Consider the following 26,696-nt stretch of genomic DNA (forward strand, 5'->3'; position numbering starts at 1 on the left):
GAACCACATTCTCTTGACCTCGGCACTAGTTGGAGGTGAGTGGTCAGCTTCACGCCCAAGATGCTTTACCCCTGGGGAAAGTGCGCCCAGTGACCATTGAATAGGAGGCTGGGTGGGCCCCAGAGCTGGTCTGGATGACATGGGGAAAAGAAAATCCATGACCCTACCAGGACTCAAAATCTGACCATCAGTTGTCCAGCACGTAGCCAATCGCTATACCAACTATGCTACCCCAGCTCCCAAACGAATATGAATATTAGATAATATATTATACACGAAATTCATAAAGTTATTTTCCTTCTTGAAATCTCTAACCTTTACTCAGCTTCATGAGTCTCACAAATCAAATTAGTCTCACTCTGTTCAACATTTCAACTTCAGTCTCTTCATGATTCCAGTCTTCTCTCTTACATTTACTACTCACACTCTCATATTTACAGCCAACATTCCCAACTTCTTCCTCATCCTTAATTCCATCCATTCAACAGATACATTGCAGTTCTTAAATCCTCTGGCTCTTACTTCTGGTGAGATCTGGTGCCATGGTCTTGGTCATCTGGCACAGCAGTTCTATATTGGGCTTCTTTATTTCCCTTGTGTTTTCAGAACATAGCCCTCTACCAGGAACCATTCAAAATACAATTTTTTCAAATGATCCTTAAAAGGACTGTTCACTATGACATATAACTATGAAGTCACCCTTCCAGGTAATAACCACATGGTCAGTATACCTTACATGAACTACAGATTGAGCATCCAGTGTTAAAATACTTTTAAATGCCTCCAGTACAAGCAGTAATTTTCTCAAAAATACTCTTGATCCAAAGCATTCACTTCTGTCTCCCATGCAACTTACACTAATGATTTTAAAATTCGAAGTTTAATTTCTTATTCTTAAAATGCTTAACTCTTTCAGGATATATGTCTTTGTTTTGTCATATGTGTGTAATCAATTTGTTAGGTAGTTAATACTTGATTTTCTACATTCATAAATCTATGACACAAATATACAAAATGCACACACATTTGAATAACATAAAATAATCATTCAATAAAAATTAAAAATGAAATATAAAAAAATACAACAGGAACAACAAAAAAATATGCAACCTATCTAAATCGCAAAAAGAAAAATAACTAACAACACAAATAACCCTAGGGTAATATACTTCACAGATACACATTTTACACCAGATGAAACATAACCACTAAATAAAGGGCTGAAGTTTTATTTACACTACAAACAGAAAAAAACTGGTTAGACTGCAATAAATTGTCTTGCTATAGAACAACAATACTACAGGCATGCAATCACAAAAGATGAACCAAGAAAATAAAAATATACATAAAGAGCAAAAAAAGAATAGAAATTAATAAGATATAAAAACAAAAAAACCAGCAAATAATCTTGCTTTAACAAAAGCACACAAAAGAAAAAACAGTACTTATTCTCACAACAGAAGAATACAAACACAAAGTGAAAAGACTTTTACACAATAACCAATTCGCAATACCTAACATTAATCCAACACAACATTAACAAAACTATAAACAAACATTAAAACAATTCTTAACATTATTCCGAAAGATAACAGATGGAGATACACAAATACGAACCCCATGACTCCTAACCTCTATGCCACAATAAAGCTACACAAACAAAACATACCCAGTAGACGTATAACCAACTGGAAGAATGCAACTGCATACAAATCAATGAAATATTTAACATAAATATCATGCAATTACCTACTCCTACCATACAAGGTCCGTATAAAAAGTATCGGGAAAAATCTTTCCCTTACGTGACTGTACACCGCAGCACGCTCGCACCACGCAGGCGTGGTAGTGGGGGTCTAACCTTTAACACGCGCCAAGCACCATTTGCCTGAGCGCGTTCGTAGAGGCCAGGCCGTGTTTTCAGTGGACCCCTGTCAAGTGAGTCGGTGCAAGCGCAGAATGCAGCAAACGATTGAACAGAGGTACGCCATCAAGTTTTGTGTTGGACTGGGGAAATCGGGTACGCAGACGTTGGGCATGATTCACCAAGTGTTCAAGGATGAAAGCATGTCACAAACTGCAGTTTTTAAGTGGCACAAGCTCTTCAAAAGTGGCCAACAGAGTGTGGAGGATGAGACCCGCGGTGGCTGGCCGTCGATGTCAAGAACCGACGACAACGTGCAACGTGTGCGTGACGTACTCAATTCAGACTGTCGGTTAAGTGTGCGCATGATTGCAGATCGTGTTGGCATTGATAAGATGACGGTGCACACCATTATCACTGAAGATTTGGCGATGCGAAAGGTCTGCGTGAAACTCGTCCCAAAGGTCTTGACGGACGACCAAAAGCAGAGACGAATGGCTGCTTGCGAAGACCTTCTGCAACGCGTTGAGGAAGACCCCGGCTTTCTGGACAACGTCATCACGGAAGACGAAAGTTGGATATTCGAGTACGACCCGGAAACAAAGCGTCAAAGTTCCGAATGGCACACTTCGGCATCACCTCGTCCAAAAAAGGCGCGAATGAGCAAATCCAGAATAAAAACCATGTGCTCATCGTTTTCTTCGACCCCCAGGGGGTGGTCCACTACGAATTTGTACCTGAGGGGCAAACAGTGAATGGAGCTTTTTACCTGGAAGTGCTAAGAAAAATGAAGAGAAGGGTCAATCGGGTGAGGCCAGCCATCGCCGGAAATTGAAAATTGCATCACGACAATGCACCCAGTCACACCTGCTCCAAGGTGACCGACTACCTGACAAAAAACGGCATCGCGACGGTACCCCAACCCCCCTACAGTCCCGACTTGGCACCAGCAGACATTTTCCTGTTCCCAAAAGTGAAATCCTCCCTCAAAGGGCACCATCATGGGACCCTGAGTGCCGTCAAAGAGGCTTGCACGCAGACCCTTAAGGACTTTCCGGAATCCGCATACCAGGGAGCCTTCGTGTCGTGGAAACGCCGTTGCCAAAAGTGTATCGATGCACAAGTGATGTATTTTGAAGAAGTTTGAGGCATTGTAGCAATATCTGAAATAAATCTATTTTCCTGATACTTTTTATACGGACCTTGTATGTATACAACATATGTAACTCTGTTCATCTAACTACAGACTTAGAAACTATGGAATTCAATGAAGATATGATATTGTGTTCATTTGACATAGAGAATTTCTACATTAATATACCATAATTATGTACTATGAATATTATAACTAATGGACTAAAAATTAACTCAGAAATAGATGAAAATTGCCAAAGAATAAAGCAAGAAAGAAATGATACATGTACTCAATGCTGCAACAGAACAGAATTGTTTTCAGTATGATTAGCAATACCACAAACAAACTGATGAACTGGCCATGGGAGCACCAACATCTGCAATACTGGCAGAAACATATCCAATATACAGACCACAAACAAATATACTCAATTTTAATAAAATATCAAATAATTGAATATTTTAGATATGTAAACAATATTTCCATCATTTTTGACCAAATGGAAGCAAGGACAAAACCTTAACAAGAATTTAGTAAACAACAAGACAACATAAAATTCAAAATAGATAAAGATCTACAATAAACTGTAAGGAAACAAAGCTAGAGTATGCAATATACAGAAAACATACACAATGAGACACTACAATACTGTGACAAATATAGCCATTGCTAGACAATGTTTCAGTAAACACGGTCCCAAGGTTTTGCAGTAAAGAGTGGAAGGACCTCCATTGCTGGGTACCAAGTGGCTAGGCATGTTCCGAAGCAACAGAAAAACAGATAATAACAGGGGAACTGTTTGAGATGGTGATCTATGGTTGGTTCACCTCGAAGTTATAACAGCAGGACACATAATTGTTTCAAGAGTTAATTCATAAGAAAGTTTGTTTGTAGAGTTAAATTCGTTCATTGATTCATAAGAGAATTCAGAAGACAGTTCAGTAGTTGAGTGTTCAGGTGTAAAGTGTTAACCAGCTAAGGTTTGTTATCAGGAAATGCCTAGTGAATGACGACATAGGAGACTTCATTTTGTGTGTGCTGTAGTTACAGTAATCTTCAGAGTGTGTAAACCAGTAGTTATGAACTGTGAGTAATCAATAGATTTATTCACCAATCCAAACCCCATCTATAATCATTAATACATGTGACAATACCTGATGACTTCTACTACCCATATGAACATAAAATACCAAGTATTAAGTACCTAACAAATCGATTACACATCCAATAATAAAAGAAGCAATGAAAAGGGAGTTAAACAACATAAAAAATATACTTCAGCACAACGAATACAATATAACCCAAGTCACAACACACCATAACTCACACAAAGAAAATGTAAATTCACAACACTGAGAAACAAAATTGGCTACTTTCATATATAATGGTGAAGAAACAAGGAACATTACAAAATTCTTTAAAGAAACACAAGTAAAAATATCTTTTTGAACATGAAACGATACAACACTTAGTAGAAATCCAGTCACAGATAGGTAAATATGGCAATAGTGGCATTTATTAATTCAAATGCCTATACTATTCAATGAAATATATAGGACAAACAGGACACATTCCACACTAAATTGAAGAGCATACACAAGCAATTAAGAACAACAGTGACAAATCAGGGTACTCAAACCATATATTAAACATGGGGCACACATATGGGACCATAACTGATAAAATGAACAGCAAAAAAAAAACATAGGAAAAAGGAAAGCATTTAGACACATTAGAAACACATACACAAAATCTGTAAAAACAAGTTACAGAAGACTCACACATAAACTGATATATATTGTCATGTGTAGGAAGTACGGGTAATGGAATGATGGGTTCTAGTTTGGATGATTGGATTTATGAACAGCTTGGTTACACGCATTCTCTCAATTACACACTAATACACAGCACTACTGCTAATTTACATACACCAGAAATTTTAATCCACTGTTTGGTGAATACATGAAGTCTTCTAAACCACAATTGGCATCCTCACAGGCAACCTTCTGTAGTCCTGGTTCCACTTCGCTTGTTCTGCCACTTCTAACTTCTCTTAAATGCTCATAACTGCTCTTAACTCATACTCAATACTGCCTGAATAGCGTTCACTGCTCCTGTATATGCTCGGCATGGACCACATAGAAAACACATTGCTGCCTGGCAACAGATATCATGTATTGTTGTCAGCTGTGTCTACTGAGCGTCGGGCAGCAACGGGATGAGTGCGGGTATGTGACGCCACTCGCACTTCCTGTTGCGCAATCCAAGCGTTCACAGACTTGTTGCCTAGCAACATGCTCCGAGGCCTCTGTGGCTCAACAGTTCCTGCATAGAGCCAATAAGCCACATTGATCCCTCCTTATGGCTGTTCATCCAGAATAGCCTAACGGTGCATCCCCATTCCTTTTCTTTCCGTTGTTTCTGTGGATTCCTGCTAGCAACATCTTCATTCGGTCTTGCTGTTCTCCAGGTCTCTTCTGTGGTGTTTATTCTACGGCATCCACCCCCTCTTTGAAGGATGCTCATCCTGAGCAGCTCCATGCTAGGGTGCAAGCTGGTCCAGTTGTACTACCAGTCACTCTCATTTACTCTTCATCTTTCATTCTCCATTCATGACGGGGAGGCCGGTGATTCTACATTACCAGTTCCTCCTCTGCTTGCAGTCTCTTTTTCTGTTTTGGAGGGGGTCGACCCCTCCACAAAATACATTCTCTCATTCTTTGTAATCCGTTGAAAGCACTGACTACTTTTATCGCGATCTTTCTTCTGAAAATCTTATTGACTGTCTTCTTGCTCGTTTCTCCGCTTCCCAGGCGTGATCACTGTTCTGATCGTTCGTGGTTAGGTCCTCTAGTCTCATTTGCATTGAGTGCCTTTCCAGCACCTATTTTCCTCCGTTCATCCTTTAGAATTCAGAATTGTCCCTGGCTGAATATATCTTTACGAAATTTCCCTAGTGCCATGCCACACCTGAACTGCTGGTCATATTTCTGTCAGCAGCCAATTCGTGCCACGGTCCACACTTTCTCTGGGTCAAAATTTCCCTGAAGATGTTTCTCTTGCGCCATGCCACTGCTGCATGGCGGGACACCTTCCTGCAGGCTGCAGCCAACTTCCTCTGGGATCACCCTGCAATTTGCTTCTTGCCCCAGTGACTCCTCTTCCGTTCTTTTTGACCGGTTTCACTACAGCGTCTTCAACGGGGACTTCTTAATGCTCTGCTGCCTCAGGTTTCCTGTCCAGTGAGGTTGGCTCTTTTTACTCTAGACGCGCCTCCTTCATTTCTCAGCAGGCCATCGTCTCTTTTCGGGTTATCAACGGCATTTCTTCTTTAGCTTCTCTAACCGGCATCACTATGGCGTTTTGTGCGGGTACTTCTTGATGCTCCACTATGGACTGCATCATTTCTGAATCAGGCTCAATCTTCTCTGCATCTGCCTCCATCACTTCTTGGCAGGCCATTCTCTAGTTTCGGCATGCCCTTAGGTAGTGAACTGCAACCTCTTTGTTAGGAATCTTCTGCTGCTCCACTATATCCTCCTTTTCTCTTGGATCTGTCTCCAACTTCTCTAGATTTACCTCCATTGCATCTTGGCAGGCTGTCATCTCTACATCCATTTCAGGTTTGCTTTCGGCCACTATCTCCTTGTGGCTGGCATCCATCTTCTCTCACCTGGCGGTGACACGCGACCTTTTTACTGATTGGATCAATGAAGTGTTTGATCCTTCTGTGAAAAAAATATTTGCTTGAGATGAATCTGCCATGTCTTGCTTGTTATGGACAACGCTCCTGCCCATCCTCCAGACCTATAAGATGACCTCCTTGAAGAATTTAAATTCATCAAGATCCAGTTTCTGCCTCCCAACACCACTCTGTTACTCCAGCCTATGGACTAGCAGGTTATTTCTAACTTTAAGAAGCTGTACACTAAAGCACTCTTCAAGCGTTGCTTTGAGGTGACTGAAGGGACCAACTCACTCTCAGAGAGTTTTGGAAGTATCCCTTCCACATCGTTGCCTGCCTCAAGATGATCAAAAAGGCATTGGAAGAGATTACCAAGAGAACCCTCACTTCTGCTTGGAAGAAGCTTTGGCCGGAGAGCGTTGTTGAATGTGACTTTGAGGGGTTTGAGATAGTACCTGGCCTGTAGTCAACGAGATTGTGTCTTTGGCCAAGATCATGGGGCTGGAGGTGGATAACCATGATATCAATGAGCTTGTGGAAGAGCACAGCCAAGAGCTAACCCCGAAGAGCTTATGGAGTTGCATTGTGTTTCACAGCAAGCAGTTGTGGAGGAGAGTTTGTCAGAGGAGGAGGAGGAGGTAACAGCAAAGCAACAATCTTCTGGCGCAATAAGAGAAATGTTGAAAGCATGGGAAACTGTTGCATCGTACACTGAGAAGCATCACCCTAATAAGGCAGTGGCTTTGCGCACTACAAATTTATTTAATGATAATGCTGTGTCGCATTTTCACCAAATTGAAGTGTCTAGACAGCTTTCTAGTAAAAACGAATTAGATATGTATCATAAATAATAAACCAATTACTTCGATTTTTTTTTGTTTCCTGCAAATTGAATTCGCATTCCAGGTTGGTTCATTCTGCATAGAAGAAAAGATGAAGATGATTCACGCTCCTTAACAATGCATGTATAATTTTCTTTGAATAAACGTTATACATAAAATTTTTGAGTATTCTTTTCGACATGGAATGCACTATCATATTTTACATTAATTTATATGGAAAAAATTGTTTCGCTTAACAAGTGTTTCACATTACGAGTAAGATTCTGGAATGAATTATGCTCGTTAAGCAAGGTTCCACTGTATGCATTTAACTACATTAAAAATAATATCAACATATGTTTAAGTTCCATTTCATTAATTAATAATTAATTAAATCATTTTTCTTGGGAGTGAAGCATGGCCGGTGCATAAGGCTGACAACCTTACCGCCATCTCTGAGCTGATTGTCAAGGTAATGTGGGACCCTTAACGTCTCACAACCCTATGGACCTTCACGGCCTGTTACAGGGATAGCTTTACTTTTTACTTACTTTACAAAACCAATATCTTCCTGAGTTCCTACAGCTTTTCCAGTGGCTGAGATTACCTTTATTGGATCCAGCTGAGTAGGAGCCTCCCTTTTCACCCAAGGATGGAAACAGATCCAGTTTAAGAAATGCTGTGTGCCATTCAGACTACAAGACAATAGAAAATGTCCAGATTCCCAATACTACTAAGTGGACTACATTATCATTAAAACATTCATATAAAATGTGCCTATATCAAGACAAAAGTTTGCATTCTAAAAGTACAAAAAACTATGAAGGGACAAGATTCAATTTTATTTAGGTCAATCTGAACTAATAAACATAAAAGTAGTACCTTCTAGACACATCAACAATAACTGCATTTTCAATTGAAAATGAATCTCTTGGTAGTCCTGCAATATTCCAGTTCTGAATCTTGATGTCTGAGCCTAGGACCTTCTGGAAACTAAATTGTGGTGAGCAGGGAATATTCAACTCAATTATATAGTTGTGCCAATCTTCTACACATTCATTCCTGTAAACAAATCAATGTGATACACATTTTTCAGACGAAGGAAACAAACGAAGAAAGTTGTCTTCTGGGTTTAGGCACCGTGTATTCTTCGTTTTGGCCGACGTTTCGGAGGAACGTAGCGCCTCCATCTTCAGAGCAGTTGAATGGCTTGGAATGCGGAGAGCAGTAGCTGTGGTACTGCTCTGAAGATGGAGGCGCTACGTTCCTCCGAAACGTCGGCCAAAACTAAGAATACACGGTGCCTAAACCCAGAAGACGACTTTCTTCATTGTCATCGCCGTGAAAACCTCAAAACTTACGAAGGAAACAAACGTTTAGATTTATCATAGTAATAAAAGCGATGACAATGATGAAGTGGTGATGCTAGTGGTTCTGATAAAGATATGATTGAAGAAATCCTTAAGTGATAATTTGGAGCTATTATTTTGAAATCTTTTAAGTAATTTTATGCACCATTACAGGTTGCATTCTTGTATATGCACATTGATCCAAAACAATCAATTAATAGAATCAGTGAGACTTGATGTTCTCACAGTGGTGACTGCAAAGATTACCGTCTTCTGGGATGTCATGCCATTTAGTATGTTAGATTGTTACTGACATTTTGGAGGAATATGCTGCCCTGTCTACCTTGGAGACCAAGGTATTATGTTCCTCAGTAATTATTTATCAGACCACATGATGTCACATCCCAGAATACAGCAATCTTAATCAAATTTGTTTATAGTATTCTAAAAAACATATAATAATCTAAGGTTATTGTACTATTAGTACATAACATGTATATAAGTGGCCATGTTACATTTTTTTTTTCTGAATTGGAAAAATGTTTCCACCAACCATGACAAAGTTTGAATGTCTGTTCAGGATATGAACATCAGCAAACTGAATAGCTGAAGAGTACAATCTGCTGGAAAAAGACACTCCATAGTCTGGTTGTTTACCAGCATTCTGGCGGAACATACTGCCTCCACCTTTAAAGTTAATAGGTAAGCTAGACAAACAGAGTAAGGACCAGGTTGCTTTTCTTGCTGCTTGTTCACTCACCTTACATTTTAACACTGAAGATGAAGGCAGCATGTTCCTCCAAAACATACGTAACATTCTACAACACTACAAAGAGTCACACTCCAGAAGACCGTAGACTTCATAATCACCACTGTGAAAACCTTGAATCTAAACTAAACTAAACTAAACTAAATAAACTAATAATCAAATAACTAAAATAACTAAACTAATAAATAAACTAAAAACAGGTTTATTACACCTATGATGGTCCCAATATAGCTGAGTTTATTGCATACTGTTATTACAAATGTTTATTTATTTGTGCATTATTTAACAAGGCTTTCAGAAGCTAAGCTACAGAGCACTGAATGAATGGATGTTGAATGATAATCTAGAAATGGTTTGGAAGGAAGCTGTCATGGCTTAATGAAGGTATTGTGACATGTCTAACCGTTGCTGGTCAACAGGAGGTGGAATGAGTTACCACGAAGACAGACCCTTGATAAACAGTCAGTTGCCAGGTTACGCAACAGTAAGAAAAGCGGTGTTTCTCCGTGCCGTGCCGAGTAGAGCCAAAGTGAGCCAAGCCGAGCCAAGCTGAAGTGTGCTGGTTGCTACGCAGCAATAAACAAGTCTCGGCAGCATTGCCCAGCAACGCCTTTGTAAACACGGCATCATGCAACAGGGGAGCCCGTGCAATGACTGTTGCTAGGCAATCGGTAAACATGACGTCACACAACAGTGAAAGTTATCACGCAAGTGCTTTCTGCGTTGTCAGTGCAGAAGCTACATAACAGCAGTATTCGTCAGTGAGAGAGAGTAACCAGTCAGTTTCAGTCTATTATTCGCCAGAGAGAGAGTGGAACCAGGAGAAGTAATTGTGATAATGCTGATGGTAGTACTTGTGAAATTGTGAATTGTATAATTGTGAGAGCGAACGTGGAATAAATTCGCTATATCCAATACAGCATGAAGTTATTTGTCGCATTATACACCCAACACGTGACAGTATTATTCCAGCATGTCTCAAAGGACTGAAGAAAACCATGAAATACCTCACACAGGATAGTCAGTAACCTGGCTGAGATTTGAACTGATCGCCTTCTGAATATGAGTAAGTAATGCTATACCTATGGGTTAAGTTGCCACAAGCAAGTTAAAAACGATTAAATTAAGTAGATCCTGAAGGGTTCCGTCGATGGTGTATAACATTAGAATTATTGGGTTTTTAGACTTTGTCCATCATCCTGTATTCTGAAAACTAGAGATCATGACACTTCAGAAACTGGATCTGCTTCCATTCTCAGGTGAGTAGGAGACACCTACTCTGTTGAGTCCCTTAGAAAGAGCTAACTTCAGTCACTGGATAACCCATGTCAGTATAACTAAAATTATATAAATACCTGAAACCAGGCATTGTCAAAGGGAGACAAAGGTAAATATGCAATAAAAATTGTCTTCTCTAATTTTTAGAATAACGGACAATAGACAAAGCCCAAACCCCCATAATTCTGAGAATTAAATCCAGGATTTACCTGTATGAACTGGTGAGTGGGGATAAGTAACCAATTATACCACAGCAAATCAGTATATCTCCTGCAAGTGAGTCATAGTCTTCTTGCAATGCACTGGCAGCAGCTGACCAGCGAGTCTTCTCGCCCCCAAGACCTCCTGATTAGGAAACATATTTCTCAGTAGAGCTTTAACTTTCACAGTACAAAGGACGTTAAAAGTAATGCCAAAATGCTACATTTTATTTAGCCTGCACCACAACATTTCAGACATCTGTCATACAAATGGGATTTAAACTGGCTCCTACTTGACCACAAATCAAACACATTTCTGTTTGGCTGGAATACTGAATGTAATGATGTAAGACTGATTATTTAGTGATGAAAACACTCTTAAATTCCAATATCATCTCCAAGAAACATTGCAAAGGTTGAATTCAATCAAATTCTGGAATTTAGGTCTGGTAAGAGTTCAACTTATTGGAGGGACATACTGCCTCCATCTTCAGGATCAAAGCCAAACAGGAAATCAGCAAGTAGCAAGTATAAGTGTCTTGTTGTAATCTACATAGGATTTGAGGTTATGAAGAGTCTTACAGACTCCTTTGGAGGTGACATGTTCCTCCAATATGTCAGTTGACTTTCAACAGACTATACAGCCTTTTATTCCAGAAGAGAGGGCTCCTTCCATCTATATATCTAAAATTTTTGCATATTTGAGGAACATGATAAGCACCAGTTTTTGTGTTGTGATTCAATAGTGTAAGGCAGTTCAGCATGTGTAAACTTCCAGATAATATTGCACTCTCAGAGATAATATCTTGAAACAGATATTTCAGTGAAAGAATAAGACAAAATACCAAATTGTAATTTATGCCTTCAACAATTAGCAAACAAAAGTGTCACTTAATTATCATAATTCGTGATTAAACATAACTGCCCATTTGTAAACCCTCTAGGTATAGCTGATCATTTCCAAATTCAACTGGTATGAAAGGCATTCATTTCCTTCAATTTTCCTTATGCTGTGGAGTTTCATGAAAAAAAAAAGATCAATGTTAAAGCACTTTATATATTTTAAAGCAATGATGCTGTCCACAGTGTGCAGCATGCTTTCCTGTACTGCAGAAAATTTTTGTCAGTAACAATGAAAGGACGATATAATTTGTGATGATTTTTAAATATATGCGTGAGACATGGAGGTATAATTATGTGTATATATATATTGTGACGTGGATGGTGCAAGAGGATGTAAGGGTCACTTGAACTCTGCGGTCTCACGGGTGACATCACACACTCCCCCTCCTTCCATCATTATGCAACGCTCGTAAACACTCCGTCGCCTCCCGTGGTGATGTAACAGCACTTCCCACAGTGACGTAATAGGGGACACCTCGGTTACTACACAGCAATAAACAACTCTTGGCAGCATTGCCCAGCAACGCCTGTAAACACGGCGATTACGTAACAGGGAAGCGAGGTGCGTTTTCTGCTGTCCGACTGAGGGTTTATAAGAAGACGGGAATGCCTAATCAGATAGGAGAAAGACTGCGCTGGCGGGGACCAACAGCATATAAAAAAGACAGACCCGTCCTTTCATCAGAGAGGGCGCCCTCAAAAAACAAGACTGTAACTGTCAAACAGTAATAAATATCTGGTCATGAGCCCCAGCAGGGTGCTCAATACCAAGACTTACTGACTGGCCATCAGTTGCAATGTGACTTTGACTTTGACTAAGCAGTTAGTTGAAACATAGCAGCAGTCGCGGAAAGAAGAACCAAACGGGTGGTTAGAAGATTTTATAGCGAGCGATAACTGAGAGCGAATGTGCAATAAATTCACTATATCCAAAATGGCGTGAACTTATTTGTCGCGCGACACACCCAACACGTGACAATTTTGTCTCAGAATTGGTTTACAAACTTGAACACGCCTCAACGAATAATCGAATTTACGAGTGCATCGACTTTTAATACTGCCACAATTTGAACTGAAGACTGAAGTGTGTATTTATAGCGCTGCCCTATGAAAATGGACATACAACGGATGACAGAATGCGTATTAACTGGCCAAGAACAAATGATGGCTGATAGGAAAGTCTGGCAAGAAAAGGCGGACACCGACACGAAAGCCTGGAGAGAAATGATGGCCACCATGCGAAAAGGGACGGATGCCAGCCACAAGGAGATTGTGGCCGAAACCAAACCGGACAGAGACATGAAGACGATTGCCTGCCAAAAGATGGAGGCACATCTAGAAGAGAAAGAGCCGACCTTGGTAGTAACAAAACCTGACGTGGCACAAAAAGAAGTTCCCAAGGAAGATGCGGTGACATAACAGGGGACACCGTGGTTACTACGCATCAATAAACAACTCTTGGCAGTGTTCCCCAGCAATGCCTGTAAACACAGTGTTTCCACAACAGTGAAGTGATGTGGGTTTTCCACTGTGCGACTGAGGATTTATAAGAGTAACCAGACAGGGAGTAACCAGTCAGTTTCAATCTAGCAGTCGCCAAGTCAGGTTGTATCGAGTACATGGCAGTGACTACAGAAGTATTTGTGATACTGCTGATGGCAGTAATTGAGAAATTGTAAATTGTGTAATTGTAAGAGTGAGTGGAATAAATTTGCTACATTCAATATGGCATAAAGTTATTTGTCGCATGACTTACCCAATACGTGACAATATATATATACCATGTTAGGTGGGTCCCTTGTCACCACGGTATGGCACATCTTCAGGTTGCAGATGGAGGAGACGTCCTCCAGTTTTTGAGAAAAGCTGCGAATATATTGAATAAGTAGTTGCGGACAGCCGACAAGGGGTGGTCCTCCGGCTTGGGGGTTGGGATTGGGGCTAATGACTCCTCAACGTAAAAAATACTTATGTTATGAAAATGAACACAAAGCCTTGGACCTGGACAGATTCCTTGGATAAATGAACTAAGCTAAAGAAAATGATTATGATATTTGGCACTTGGAATGTTTGAAGTTTCTATAGAGCAGGTTCTCTCAGGGCATTGGTGGAGGAAATCTTAAAATATAAGTTAGATTTATTGGGAGTACACACCATGGCAGGTTTGATCCCGGGTCTAGTCAAGTGGGATTTCTGGTGGACAAAGTGGCGTTGGGGCAGGTTTTCTCCAAGTACTTCGATTTCCTCTGCCACGCTTCATTCTACCAAATTCTCCATCATTATAATCATCCGGGGCAGGCTACAATAGGCCAATCAATGGCCACCGTGCCGAGTGGACCCAGATGGTCTCCACCCCCTACTAAGCGATTTAAGAAATTAGTGGGAGTACATGAGGTCAGATGGTATGGATGTGGCATTGCACCAGCAGGAGACTATACATTTTTCTATGGATAGGGTAATGAAAATCATGAATTAGGTACAGGTTTTTTTCGTACAAAAGAGAATCGTATCAGCAGTTAAGAGGGTAGAGTCTGTTAGTGATAGGATATCATATATAATACTAAAAGGTTGCTAGTGTGATATCATTGTTATGAATGTTCATGCCCCAACAGAAGATAAAATTAATGACATAAAGGATAGATTCTATGAAGAACTAGAACATGTATTTGATAAATTCCTGAAGTACCCTATGAAAATTTTGTTAGGAGATTTCAATGCCAAAGTATGGAGGAAGACATTTTCAAACCAATGACTGGGAATGAGAGTTTGCATGAAATTAGTAATGATAATGGAGTTAGAGTAGTAAACTTTGCCACATAAATAAATCTTACTGTAAATAATACAATGATTCCACATCGTAGCATCCATAAATTTACTTTGACATCTTCTGGTGGGAAGATACACAATCAAATAGACCATATTTTGATAGACAGGAGACAGCACTCAAGATTACTTGATGTCCGATCATTCAGGGCAGCAGATGGTGATACTAACCACTACCTGGTGGTGGCAAAGTTTAGGGAAAGACTGGCAGTGAGCAAACAAACAATACACAGATTTCATATGGAGAGGTTCAATCTCAAGAAATTAAATGAGGTAGACGGTAAAGAGCAGTATTGTGTTCAAATCTCAAACAGGTTCGCGGCTTTGGAAAACTTGGAAACTGAGGTGGATGTTAATAAAGCTTGGGAAACTATTAGACAGAATATAAAAATGTCTGCCAAAGAGAGTCTAGGTTATTATGAACAGAAGAAGCATAATCCATGGTTCGATGGAGGATGCTCAGAATTATGAGATCAAAGAGAGCAGGCCAAATTGCAATAGTTACAGGATCCGAACGAGTTAAATGGGGATAATCTGAACAATATAAAACGTGAAACCAGCAGTCATTTGAGGAAGAAAAAAGAGGGAATATCAGAAAGACAAAATTGATGAGCTTGCAATGAACAGTAAGAACAAGAACATTACAGACCTCAATAGAGGAATAACTGACTTTAAGAGGAGTTACCAGCCTAGCAGTAACTTAGTGAAGGATGAGAATGGTGATCTGCTTGAACATTCCCACAACATTTTGAATAGGTGGAGGAAATACTTCTCCCAGTTATTGAATGTACATAGGGCCAGTGCTGTTAGGCAGACAGAAATCCATACAGTGAGCCATTAATAACCGATCCTAGCACTTCTGAGGCTGAACATGCTATAGTAAAATTGAAAAGGTATAAATCGCCAGGTAGTGATCCAATTCCGGCAGAACTTATTCAAGCAGGAGGTGAAATATTATATTCTAAGATTCACAATCTAATTACGTAATTCTATTTGGCATAAGGAAAAACTGCGTGATCAGTGGAAGGAGTCTATTATTGTACCAGTTCACAAGAAGGGTGATAAAACTGACTGTAGTAATTATCGGGGGATGTCACTGCTATCAACTTCATACAAAATTTTATCCAATATTCTTCTCTCAAGGATAAGTCCATATATAGATGAAATTACTGGGGATCATCAGTGTGGGTTTCGATGTAACAGATCAACTACAGATAAGATCTTTTGCATTCATCAGATATCGGAGAAAAAATGGGAGTACGATGAAAGAGTACATCAGCTATTCATAGACTTCAAGAAAGGCTATGATTCATTCAGGAGGGAAGTATTGTACAATATTCTCATAGAGTTTGGGATACCCATGAAACTAGTTAGTTTGATTAAAATGTGATTAAACAAAATATATAGTAAAGTCTATGTACGTAAACATTTGTCTGATAAATTTCCTATCCAGAATGGTCTAAAACAAGGAGATGCTTTATTGCCACTCCTTTTCAACTTTGCTTTAGAATATGCCATTAGGAAGGTCCAGGGAAACCAGGAAGGACTGAAATTAGATGGGACACATCAGCTGTTGGTCTATGCTGATGGTGTGAATCTACTGGGTGATAATGTAAATACCAGAAAGAAAAACACACAAATTTTAATTGATGCAAGTACAGAGGTTGGTCTAGAAGTAAACACAGAGAAAACTAAGTATATGTTGCTGTCTCATAAACAAAACGCAGGGCAAAATCATGACATAAAGATAGGAAATAGATGTTTTGAAAATGTGGCACACTTCAGATATTTGGGACCAACGATAACAGATCAAAACCTGATTCAGGAGAAAATTAAGAGGAGAATGAACTCGGTTAATGCTTGCTACCATTCAGTCCAGAACCTTTTGTCTTCTTGTCTGATGTCCAAAATCATAAAAATTAGAATATAGAAAACTATAATTTTGTTTGTGGTTCTGTATGGGTGTGAAACATGGTCTTTGACATTAAGGGAAGAACATTAATTTTTTTATTTCTAGTGGGGTGGGACTACGTCCCTTGTACTGCGGCCACTTCTTGCCTATTATACCAGCCCGATGATAGGTGAGGGTGATTGTGGAGTAATTGGTGGAATGAAGATTGGCAGGGGAAACCGAAGTACTCAGAGAAAACCTGCCCCAGTGCCACTTGTCCACCACAAATCCCACTTGGCCAGGCCAGGGATCGAAACCAGGCTGCTGCGGTGGGAAGTCAGCGACTAACCGCTTGAGCTATGGCGTGGCCATAAGGGAGGAACATAGACTGAAGGTGTTTGAGAACAGGGTGTTGAGGAGAATATTTGGACCAAAGAGTGATGAAGTGACAGAAGGTTGGAGAAAACTGCACAATGAGGAGCTTCATAAGTTGTACTTTTCTCCAAGTACAATTTGAATGATCAAGTCAAAGAGGATGAGGTGGGCAGGGCATGTAGCACAAATGGAGATGAGAATGCATATATTATACTGGTGGGAACGCCAGAAGGAAAGAGACCACTGGGAAGACCATGGCTTAGGTGGGTGCACATTATTAAAATGGATCTTAGACAGATAAGATGGGATAGTATGGATTGGATTGATCTGGCTCAGGATAGGAACCAGTGGAGGGCTCTTGTGAACATGGTAATGAACCTCTGGGTTCCATAAAATGTTGGAAATTCTTCAGTGGCTGCAGAATTGGCGGCTCCTGCAGAAGGGCTCAGCTCCATGAGTGAGTAAGTAAGGAAGTAAGTAAGTATATATATATATATATATATAAAAACACAAACACACACACACACTCTTAAGAATAAGTAGTGTGTTCAGGGAACAAGGTAGAGTAGTAATAGGTATCAATAAAATGTACTTAAAAGCACACAGAAAAAATGAATCTGTTAACTTACCAATTAACTTCTCTGCTCGCATCAGTTTGTTTGTACAAAGAATAACATCATCTTCAAGCGCTTTCTTCCGTTCATTTGCTTCTCTTAGTTTCTGATGCAATTCAGCTAACTGTGCCTCAAGTGTCTGAAGTTGGGACCTTTTTTCCTCCAATAAGGCCATTGTATCATTGTACTCTGCCTCTGCTATCTCCAGTTTTGCCTTCTTTGGGGCAACTTCCTATACAAAGTTATACACAGATTTTTCAAAATGTCTTTTTAGGCGAATACATGTGCATTTTTATTAAATACAATGAAGGGTATTATATTTAAGCATCCTGTTGCACTCTACACGATAAATGATACAAACTCCATCCTAAGTGCAAACAATATACATTTATATGTCTTTGATCTTGTTCTTTCTACACTACATTTTTCGGCCTCTATCGACCATCATCAGGTGTATACTCTTAACGTTGCTGCCGCACTGAACCCAGTCTAAAACTTAACATTTAAAAACACAATGTCACGTTCTTCGTATTATCAACATCTACGTCGTTGATATCTGTCTGGTATGTAGATTATGTTGCACACGTCAAACCCGATATTCTTGTAGTAGCACTCTAAAAATCTTTAGTTATGATGTTTTTAAAATCTTTTAAAATTTTCTCTAAATTTTAAATTTAAATTTAAAATTCTTAGGGTTACTCGCCCTATGTCTAAGTGCTGGAGCGGCTAGTTCTTGTTTTCACACTGTACAGGTGTTATCTGTAATATACAAATATTCGTATTATTATTTTATGTACGTAATANACACGTAGTACAGACAAGCAGGTATCATGTGAATTTTAATGTTATGGTACTATCAGTTATGATGGGCTGGAAATACAGCATACATATGAAATTTTGCTGATAACAATCTTAACATGTCCACTTGGAAGAAAAAGATGCACCCAGTATCCAGACTATGCAACAAAAAGGGGTTTGGAAGCTGATAGAAGAACTGATCTTAGAGACATGTGTTGTGATGTGGATTGGGTTGAAAAGGCAAAGGATGTGATTCAATGCTATGTCCGGTATAAAAAGTAAGGTAAAGTTGTCCCTGTAATAGGCCATGAAGGCCTATAGGGGTGTGAGTGTTTGTGGCTCCCACATCTTATACATGATTGGCTCACAGATGGCAGTAAGGTTGTCAGCTTTATGCGCCGGCTGCTTTTTACCCCCCAGGAAGATTCCTGGTACTCATTTCTGTTAGAGGCTGAGTCGACCCCAGGGCCAGTGTGGCTGGAAGGATTAGGTAAATTAAAAAATCCAATGGCCTCATTGTGACTCAAACCCATTAGGATTAAAACTTAATGTTCCGTTATCATAGATACAAAATATGACAGTGTTACATACCTTTGCTACTCTATCATACATGTCCATGGCAATCACCCACTTACACAGACCTTCAGCAGCACTAGAAGCCTTGGCCACAACACTAGGTTTGAAGTCCTTGTTTGGAAGGTATTCAGTTCTGACTTTCTTCATTATGGCAGGAGGAATATTATCTTTATCAAAATCCTTCAAATACTGGAGAAAATACATATCTCCTAGCACTCGTTTACTAGGTCCCCAGTAATCATTTATCTGGAACAGCAATTCAGGGAATCATCATTAAGTGGGAATGGTCCTACAAGCTTGACCAGGTAAAATGAACATAAGTGATATGGTCTGAGAATCATAATTTAGTTACCTGTCAGTTTATGTATTCTGAAAAATGAAATACAATTTAAATGGTACTTTAAATGTACATTAAATATTACAAAATGCAGTGTCTTGTGTAAATACTGAATTTTCATGAAAATGATACCCATTTACTTTCTTTTAAAATTAAGAATTCATTTTGGAATAAACATTAAACATCTAATCACTGAAATTCAAACAAATTTACAGCATTTGATTTATTTCACTTGTGTCTATCTTTATTTTTACTTCTTCAATTTACTTTTCTGCCATTGCTCTTTATTCTTGGATGCAACTATCCTCCTAATACCTATTTCTTCACTGATATTTCTAACCCATCTTGCCCAAAATCTGGTCCTTCCAAATTATCTTCATTTTCAATTCACTATATAGTTCCAGTCTTGAATGTTGCTAGATATGCAATAAATTCCCCATTTGTTGTTCTCTCCAGCACCCTCAGTTCCCCAAAATCTTATTTTCTTCCATGTTATTCCTCTCCTGGCTTCACCAGTTCACAGTTCTCCTCTTCATAGTTGTTCAGTAGTATAGGACAGATGTACTGTAGTAAAGATGCACTAAGATGATCATGTCCTCATGAGTTGCAAAGTGCACTGATGTTGACAGTGGAATTTTTGAAAATGTATAACACTAGGTAAACTGTACCAACTATGCCACTTGAATATAAAGACCAGTATTAGAAATACTATGTAATATCTCTCTCTTCTCAACCATTCTGGAACTGTACAGTGAAATTTCTACTACTCTTTAAAATTTGTAACTCTAGTACCTCACACAAATTAATTAATTTTTAACTTCTTCACTTTGTGTCTTATCCTCATTGTTTCTATGGGATTTAGGAAATAAAATTTCATCATATCCCTGTCTTCTTCATCATATTATATTGCAGTTAAGTCCCTTATTCCAGAACTTTCCTACAATTATAAATTCTGCTTCCCCCAGTACATTCTTAATTTTCACGACTTCATTTTACAGATCCATAAAAAACACTGATATTCATAGCTGCATACTTTCAGCAGATTATAACACAACACAGTGCATACCTTCCCCTCCCTTCCTACATCATCTCTTTGTGATATCCATATTACATCTGCCATTTCACTTATTTATTTTATTTCTGCTATGTCACAGGCTTTCTCTGAATAGCATGGTGACTCTTCTTAAATAAAGTAGAAGTAAAAAGTAAAGCTATCCCTGTAACAGGCCGTGAAGGCCCAAAGGGTTGTTTGACGTTGAGGGTCTCACATTATCTAGACAACTGCATCAAAGATGGCTGTAAGGTTGTCAGCCTTACGCACCGGCCATGCTTTACTCCCTAGGAAAATTATTTAATTATTTTCTGGTACTCATTTCTGTTAGAAGCTGAGTTGACCCTAGGGTCATAGTGCGGCTGGAGGAATTAGGTCAATTGAAAAAATCTAATGACCTCACCAAGATTTGAACCCGCGATCTTCAAGCTTGTAGCATAGTGCCTCAACCAACTACGCTACCATGTGCCCCCGACTCTTCTTAAATAACACCTTTATTTTCCTTTCCTTAATTTACTCACATGAGATAACATTAATTTCAATCTTATCTTTCTCTTCTACTCAAGTTTCTACTACACCTACTATAGCCATGTCCTTTATAATATCTCTAAATTCTGCATTTCCTAATTTTCTCTTCAATCCTTATAAATTCCAACAAGTTATAAACAGTCTTCACTTCTTGTAATCTTTTCACACTGAGTGATGAATTTCACTCGTCCCGGTATGTGAATAAGTAAGATAATATTGTCACGTGATACAGTGACTACAGGTGGGGTTTGGATTGGTAAGAGGCTCTATTGAACACTTACACATCATAACTACAAGTAACTATGGCGCTATTGCTAATTCACTACAGGATGCAATAAAACTTCTCAGCCTGCTGTGTCTTCACTGGCGGTCGCCTGCAAACGGCTTCCAATGTTGTAGCTTCCTCAGCTTCTGCATCCATGTCCTTGCTGGCCACCAACTGTCTCACAACTAACTAAATTCAAGACTTGTTCGGTATATAACACCTTGGCATGTACTGCACAGGAAACACTTCTCCCAACAGTTCCTTTATTGTTGCACAGACTATGTACAGATGATGACGACGCTGGCAGCGCCCACCACCACCATTAGACACACATAAACACTGTGGCATCTCAGCTGCAGTGTTTACATATGTAGATAAGAAAGTTATGCATAATTCCAGTTCTTGTAGTACTCTTACCATTCTGCCTGTAGTAGGATCATTAATTCTATCTGGCTTCACATCTTTCATCACACAAACTGCTGCCATTACCAGCTTGATTGCATCAGGAGGATTCTTCATGGATTTCACCAATGTGATATCCGTCGGTTTCAATGTGTTAAGTGCAGCAATTGCATCTGCAAGGATGGAAAAGATTCAGCAGAAATGATGTGCACTGTAGTTTCTCTTTTTGCAGTTAATCTCAATTAGTCTTAAATCAAAACAAAATAACTGCCATTACTTTCATTTCTTGTGTGCATAAGCTGTAAGCTCATGACTGTGAACCATCCATTGGTACACGCATTATTATCTGCACTTTATACTCACTTCTGGTTATGTCAATATTTGGATTACTTTCACTGTATTAAAGTTACCATGATCATTTTTCAAGTTATCAACACTGACAGCATATCCACAACATATTGCATGACCAGGGTATAGTTTACAATGAAGTCTTCTCAAATATCATCATTATGAAGATGGAGTCTGTATCTATTTCAGAGACTGTTCCTGTCTCCATGCTCAGGGGGTGATGTGAAGAGTGATGTGGTTGCAAGTCCTGTTTATTCCCACAGATTATTCCCTGAACGTGGAGTGAGGTAATCACTGGTATCTTTACCCAGCGCAAACTACTGAGGGAAGAGTTGGTGGAGTCAGACACTCAATGGTGTCCTGTACCATTGCAGACTACTGGGGAAAGAACGGACAGAGTCATACCATTATTCAATACAATCCATATTGCTTCCACTTTACATTACAGCACATTAGCTGTAGTTCTTTGTAAGGGTTTTTGGTGGTTACTTCTTGTTTAAACATGTTGGTTGCCAGATACAATAAACAGCTTAGAGGGAATTCTGTATCCTTGCTGTAGTTTTCTGTGGCCTCCTTCACCAAGCTGTCCAGGTAGCTTGTTGTTCTGGACACAACTGTATTGCCCTTGAATTTTTTACAGTGCACTAAGCTGTTCATGGTACACACCATCAATATGTGGGGGTCCATCAAAAAACATCATAACAAAAAACAAATGTCAGCTAACATGGTGTAATGAACAGATTAAGCAACATGAATTGTGACAGCTGACTACCTGACTCTGTCCACTGTTTCCTTAACAATCTATGCTGGGACAGGACACCACTGACCACCTGATTCTTGCAACTGTTCCCCTACCAATTTACGTGGGGGCTGGATACCAATGACCACTTGACTCTGCCCACTGTTCCCTTATCATTCTGGCTTGTGACAGAAAGCCATTTACCTTCTGACTCTGTCCACTGTTCCCTTACCAATCCATGCTGGAACAGGACATCACTTACCACCTGACTGTCCATTGTTCCCCTAATAATTCACTCTGATGCAGAAAATAATGACCACCTGAGTTTGTCTACACTTCACTCAGCAGTCCATGCTGGGGCAGTTGAGCATCCCCGTGGGTATAAGCACAATATGAAGCAACATCACTCATATCTGCTGAGAAATTCTTTTTACTCTATTGATGAATTTATAGGGCATACAAGAGTTACAAAAATAGAGGGTAAATAAATAGTATGAGTAAATGTATTGTAAGTTACTCCCTTTGGTTGGATTTAATAGTGGCTGTACTGATTAGTTTAACACTTGACAATTCTAGTCAGTTAAGGCTGAGAATGGACTTAATATGTATGTATTTTTCAAAATGGGAAAACTGGACTGGCAACTTGTGCTCTTTGCATGAGGCCCTATTTACCTTATATATATTTTAATATTTTATATCTTAAATTTTATATGTTACATTTAATATTGTATATTTATATTTATTGCATGTGATCTTTTATGTAAGACTTTGTATGTGACAAATTTTATATCCAGCCCTACTGGGTAACAACTGAATCTATGAAATGTAATTACAAATAAAAAATAAAATCACATCAATCCCTGATGATGGAGGCAGGGGCTGTCTCCAAAATATAGGATATGCCCAAGAAGACTTCATTGCACAGCAGCTGTGACAGTGGGAAATTAATTTCACTGCATACTGGCTAAAATAATATGTTTTCATAGTAGATAATTGATCTGGGCTATGGGAAACAGGATATGGTAGGTCAACATAGAACACATTCAAAAGAACAGAAGTAATGTTCTTGAGAATGCATTGGGCATTTCTCATCAGTCAACATAACTTCCACAGTGCTGTATCTTACCTTCCAATATAGGTATTGCTTGAGCCAAATCAGCTTCACATTCACTCTTCAGATCTTGAGCTGCAGCTGCCTGCAAGTTGGCAATTTTCTCATCTGATCGAACTTGAGAAGAAGCAGCCCCAACTTTGACTGTCTCCTTTTCAATCTCTCTCATCATATCCCGGCCCCTATCAGCTGCCAGAACTAGCTGAGGCTTCAACTCTGACAGTTCCTTCTGCATTGCTGCAACCTAAGTAAATTATTATTGTTATTATTTTTATTCATTAATTATGATGTGCACAGACATGCTGAATATGTGCCCCTTTTGCTCCAAGTGCAGCTGATGATTATGGGCCTAATATTTTTTAGGCAGTGGCCAGTAAGTTCCTGTTTAATTTATGTGAAATCATTTCATGGGGGAAAAAACTGCATTCATAATTCATAATTCATTATTTACATTTCCATACAACACAGACTGAACAGCAAATGAAACTACTGAACTGATATTCAACTATGTATTCTTAAAAATTCAGTTGTTTGCAAATAAGTGGGTCAGAATGTAATGTGTACACATCATCAGCATGCTGACTATATAAAACTTACAAGAGCTACTATAAATGCTGATGCCCCCATTAAGACTGCACATAAAGAACTACCTGTCTCCACAGTGGCAATTTATTTTACCCTCTTTAATGATGTTCATTCCTTTAGCAATAAAATTGAAACAATACATTTAAATGGCATATATACAATGGAAATGCTAAAATCTCTGGTATATATGGCTATGGAAATTAACAATGACATGAAGCAGCCAAAGAATAAGAACACATCCCTGAAGTCTTAAATGCAGGGCTTTCTGGGAGGAAATCTAACTATAAACTTCCCAAAACTCAATTTTATAATGGGTCATTGCCTGCTTATTCAACACAAAAGGATGCTGTTATTGTCTCCAATGTTATTTGTGCTCTGCAAATGCATTCCACATTAAACAATCAACTTTGGCTACCATTCCATGAATTCAATGTCAGGTGCAGTAAACCCAGTGGAAGTTATTGCTGCTGATGCTTTTACAGTTGTGGGAGAAAATCATGTAAATCTGGATAACCTAAGACCATCAGAAATCTATGAAGAATTCTGTCTTTTTGATAATAATGGTATGAAGTCTGCTGAAAGTCATCCGATGTCTTATAGTAACATGTTTCCTCCATTTTCAGGGTAAAACAATATGCCAAGCAAGAAAGTGACATACAACTCCAAAACGTCAGTTGACTTTCAACAGGTTACACTGCATTATATTTCAGAAGATAGAAATCTTCACAAAAATTGCTGTAAGAACACTAAATCCTACATAGGAAATCTACAACGGGGATCTGTAGCTCCATTTCACCTTCTGTCCAGCAAGAAAAATTAGAACTATGACTTTGTGTCACCTTTTAATCATAATATGAGAACCTCTTATATTAAAAATTGATTCAGAGTGGAGCAAGCTCAAATCATTAACTTGCACCAGATTAGAAAAAAAAACATTTAATTCTTGTGTCACCTTTCATATCACTGTTGTGGGATGTCGATGTTCTAAGAGACAACCACGTTTAACTATAACAATTGTATACGTTGAAGAAAGCAGTCTTCTGGGATTTGGCACCGTGTATAAATGGTGTTAACCGACGTTTCGGAGGAACGTATCGCCTCCATCTTCAGGGTAGAAGAAAAAGTATAAGAAATCTGCAAGCGACAAGACCGTGAGAATGGTAAAAGCAGACTGTGAAGATGGAGGCGATACGTTCCTCCGAAACGTCGGTTAACACCACTTATACACGGTGCCAAATCCCAGAAGACTGCTTTCTTCATAGTCACCGCCGTGAAAGCCTCAAATCTTACAATTGTATATGTTATTCTCGAATGTACAGAATAGTTGCTCACAAATTTGCGGGCCCTGAAAAGGGCTGTCTGTTCGACCATGCTTGCACTAGTAGCATTAGCTGCTCTGTAGCAGACCAGGTTTTCTTCATGGCTGTTCAGCTGGTCTGGCTGGCCAGTGATTCGGTGCTGCATGCGCTGGTAGGAACAGCTGCCTATGACGCGATTGATGACAGAGCAGTTGTCTCGGCACGGTTGCTGGAGAGCTGTTGCTGCTTCGTGATGTCAGAGTAGCTGCGTTAGCTGTCTTTGTCGTAGTGAGGACGATCAAAGAAGAACTGATCATAGCGAGTTTTGAACTCCGCCTTTTATACCATGCTTGTTGGGCGGAGCTAAAGTTGCAGTTGTGATTCTGTGCACTGATTGGCTAGCGCATGTGATGATCTACAGGTGGGCTGGACATCGAGTGCTGTATAAATATGAGTGCTGGCTGCAATGTGACATTGACTTGGTTTGAGCAGAAGTTGAATGCTGTCTGTTAGGCAAACGAAGCTGCGAGTTAGTATGTGGGGGTTCCCACACTGTAAACGAAGAAGAGTTTCCATCCATCAATAATTTTCTTCTGATACCTATGGATGCATGTTTTCATTGGTTGTGCTGTCTCTGTAATTGACTCCTGCAGATATTTATTCAGCATATTAAAAATAAACAACTCAATAATTATCATCATTGTCATCATTGCTCTTGCTATTATTATTACCATTAATGTTGTTGTTGTTGTTAAATTCTGTAACATAATATATTCAGTTAACTGTCAAATGATAAGAGTAACATCAAAATTTTCAGTCTTCCTTTTTACACAAACCAGCAAATTCATGCCTGTAATGCTCCAAAATTTTCCATTCAGTGGTTCCTTAGTCTTCCTCTTACTGCTCACCCTAACTAGCTGTCTCCCTTGAACAGAGCCCTTCTTGAGAAGT

General features: G+C 39.2%; 1 protein-coding gene across 1 annotated transcript in view; it reads right to left on the reverse strand.

Moving 5' to 3' along the window:
* The window catches only part of LOC111871761 (dynein heavy chain 7, axonemal), a 221,471-nt gene that overhangs the window by 60,509 nt on the left and 134,266 nt on the right, over positions 1-26,696 (reverse strand). Inside the window, exons 37-42 of the mRNA XM_023865070.2 lie at positions 23,878-24,106; positions 21,680-21,837; positions 19,097-19,327; positions 17,723-17,939; positions 11,111-11,246; positions 8,388-8,567 (exon numbers count right to left, since the gene is read on the reverse strand). Coding sequence (XP_023720838.2) covers positions 8,388-8,567; positions 11,111-11,246; positions 17,723-17,939; positions 19,097-19,327; positions 21,680-21,837; positions 23,878-24,106 — 1,151 coding nt within the window. The remainder of the gene's footprint in view (positions 1-8,387; positions 8,568-11,110; positions 11,247-17,722; positions 17,940-19,096; positions 19,328-21,679; positions 21,838-23,877; positions 24,107-26,696) is intronic.

The sequence above is a fragment of the Cryptotermes secundus genome, unplaced genomic scaffold (genome assembly GCF_002891405.2).
Source record: "Cryptotermes secundus unplaced genomic scaffold, Csec_1.0 scaffold742, whole genome shotgun sequence".
Taxonomy (NCBI): domain Eukaryota; kingdom Metazoa; phylum Arthropoda; class Insecta; order Blattodea; family Kalotermitidae; genus Cryptotermes; species Cryptotermes secundus.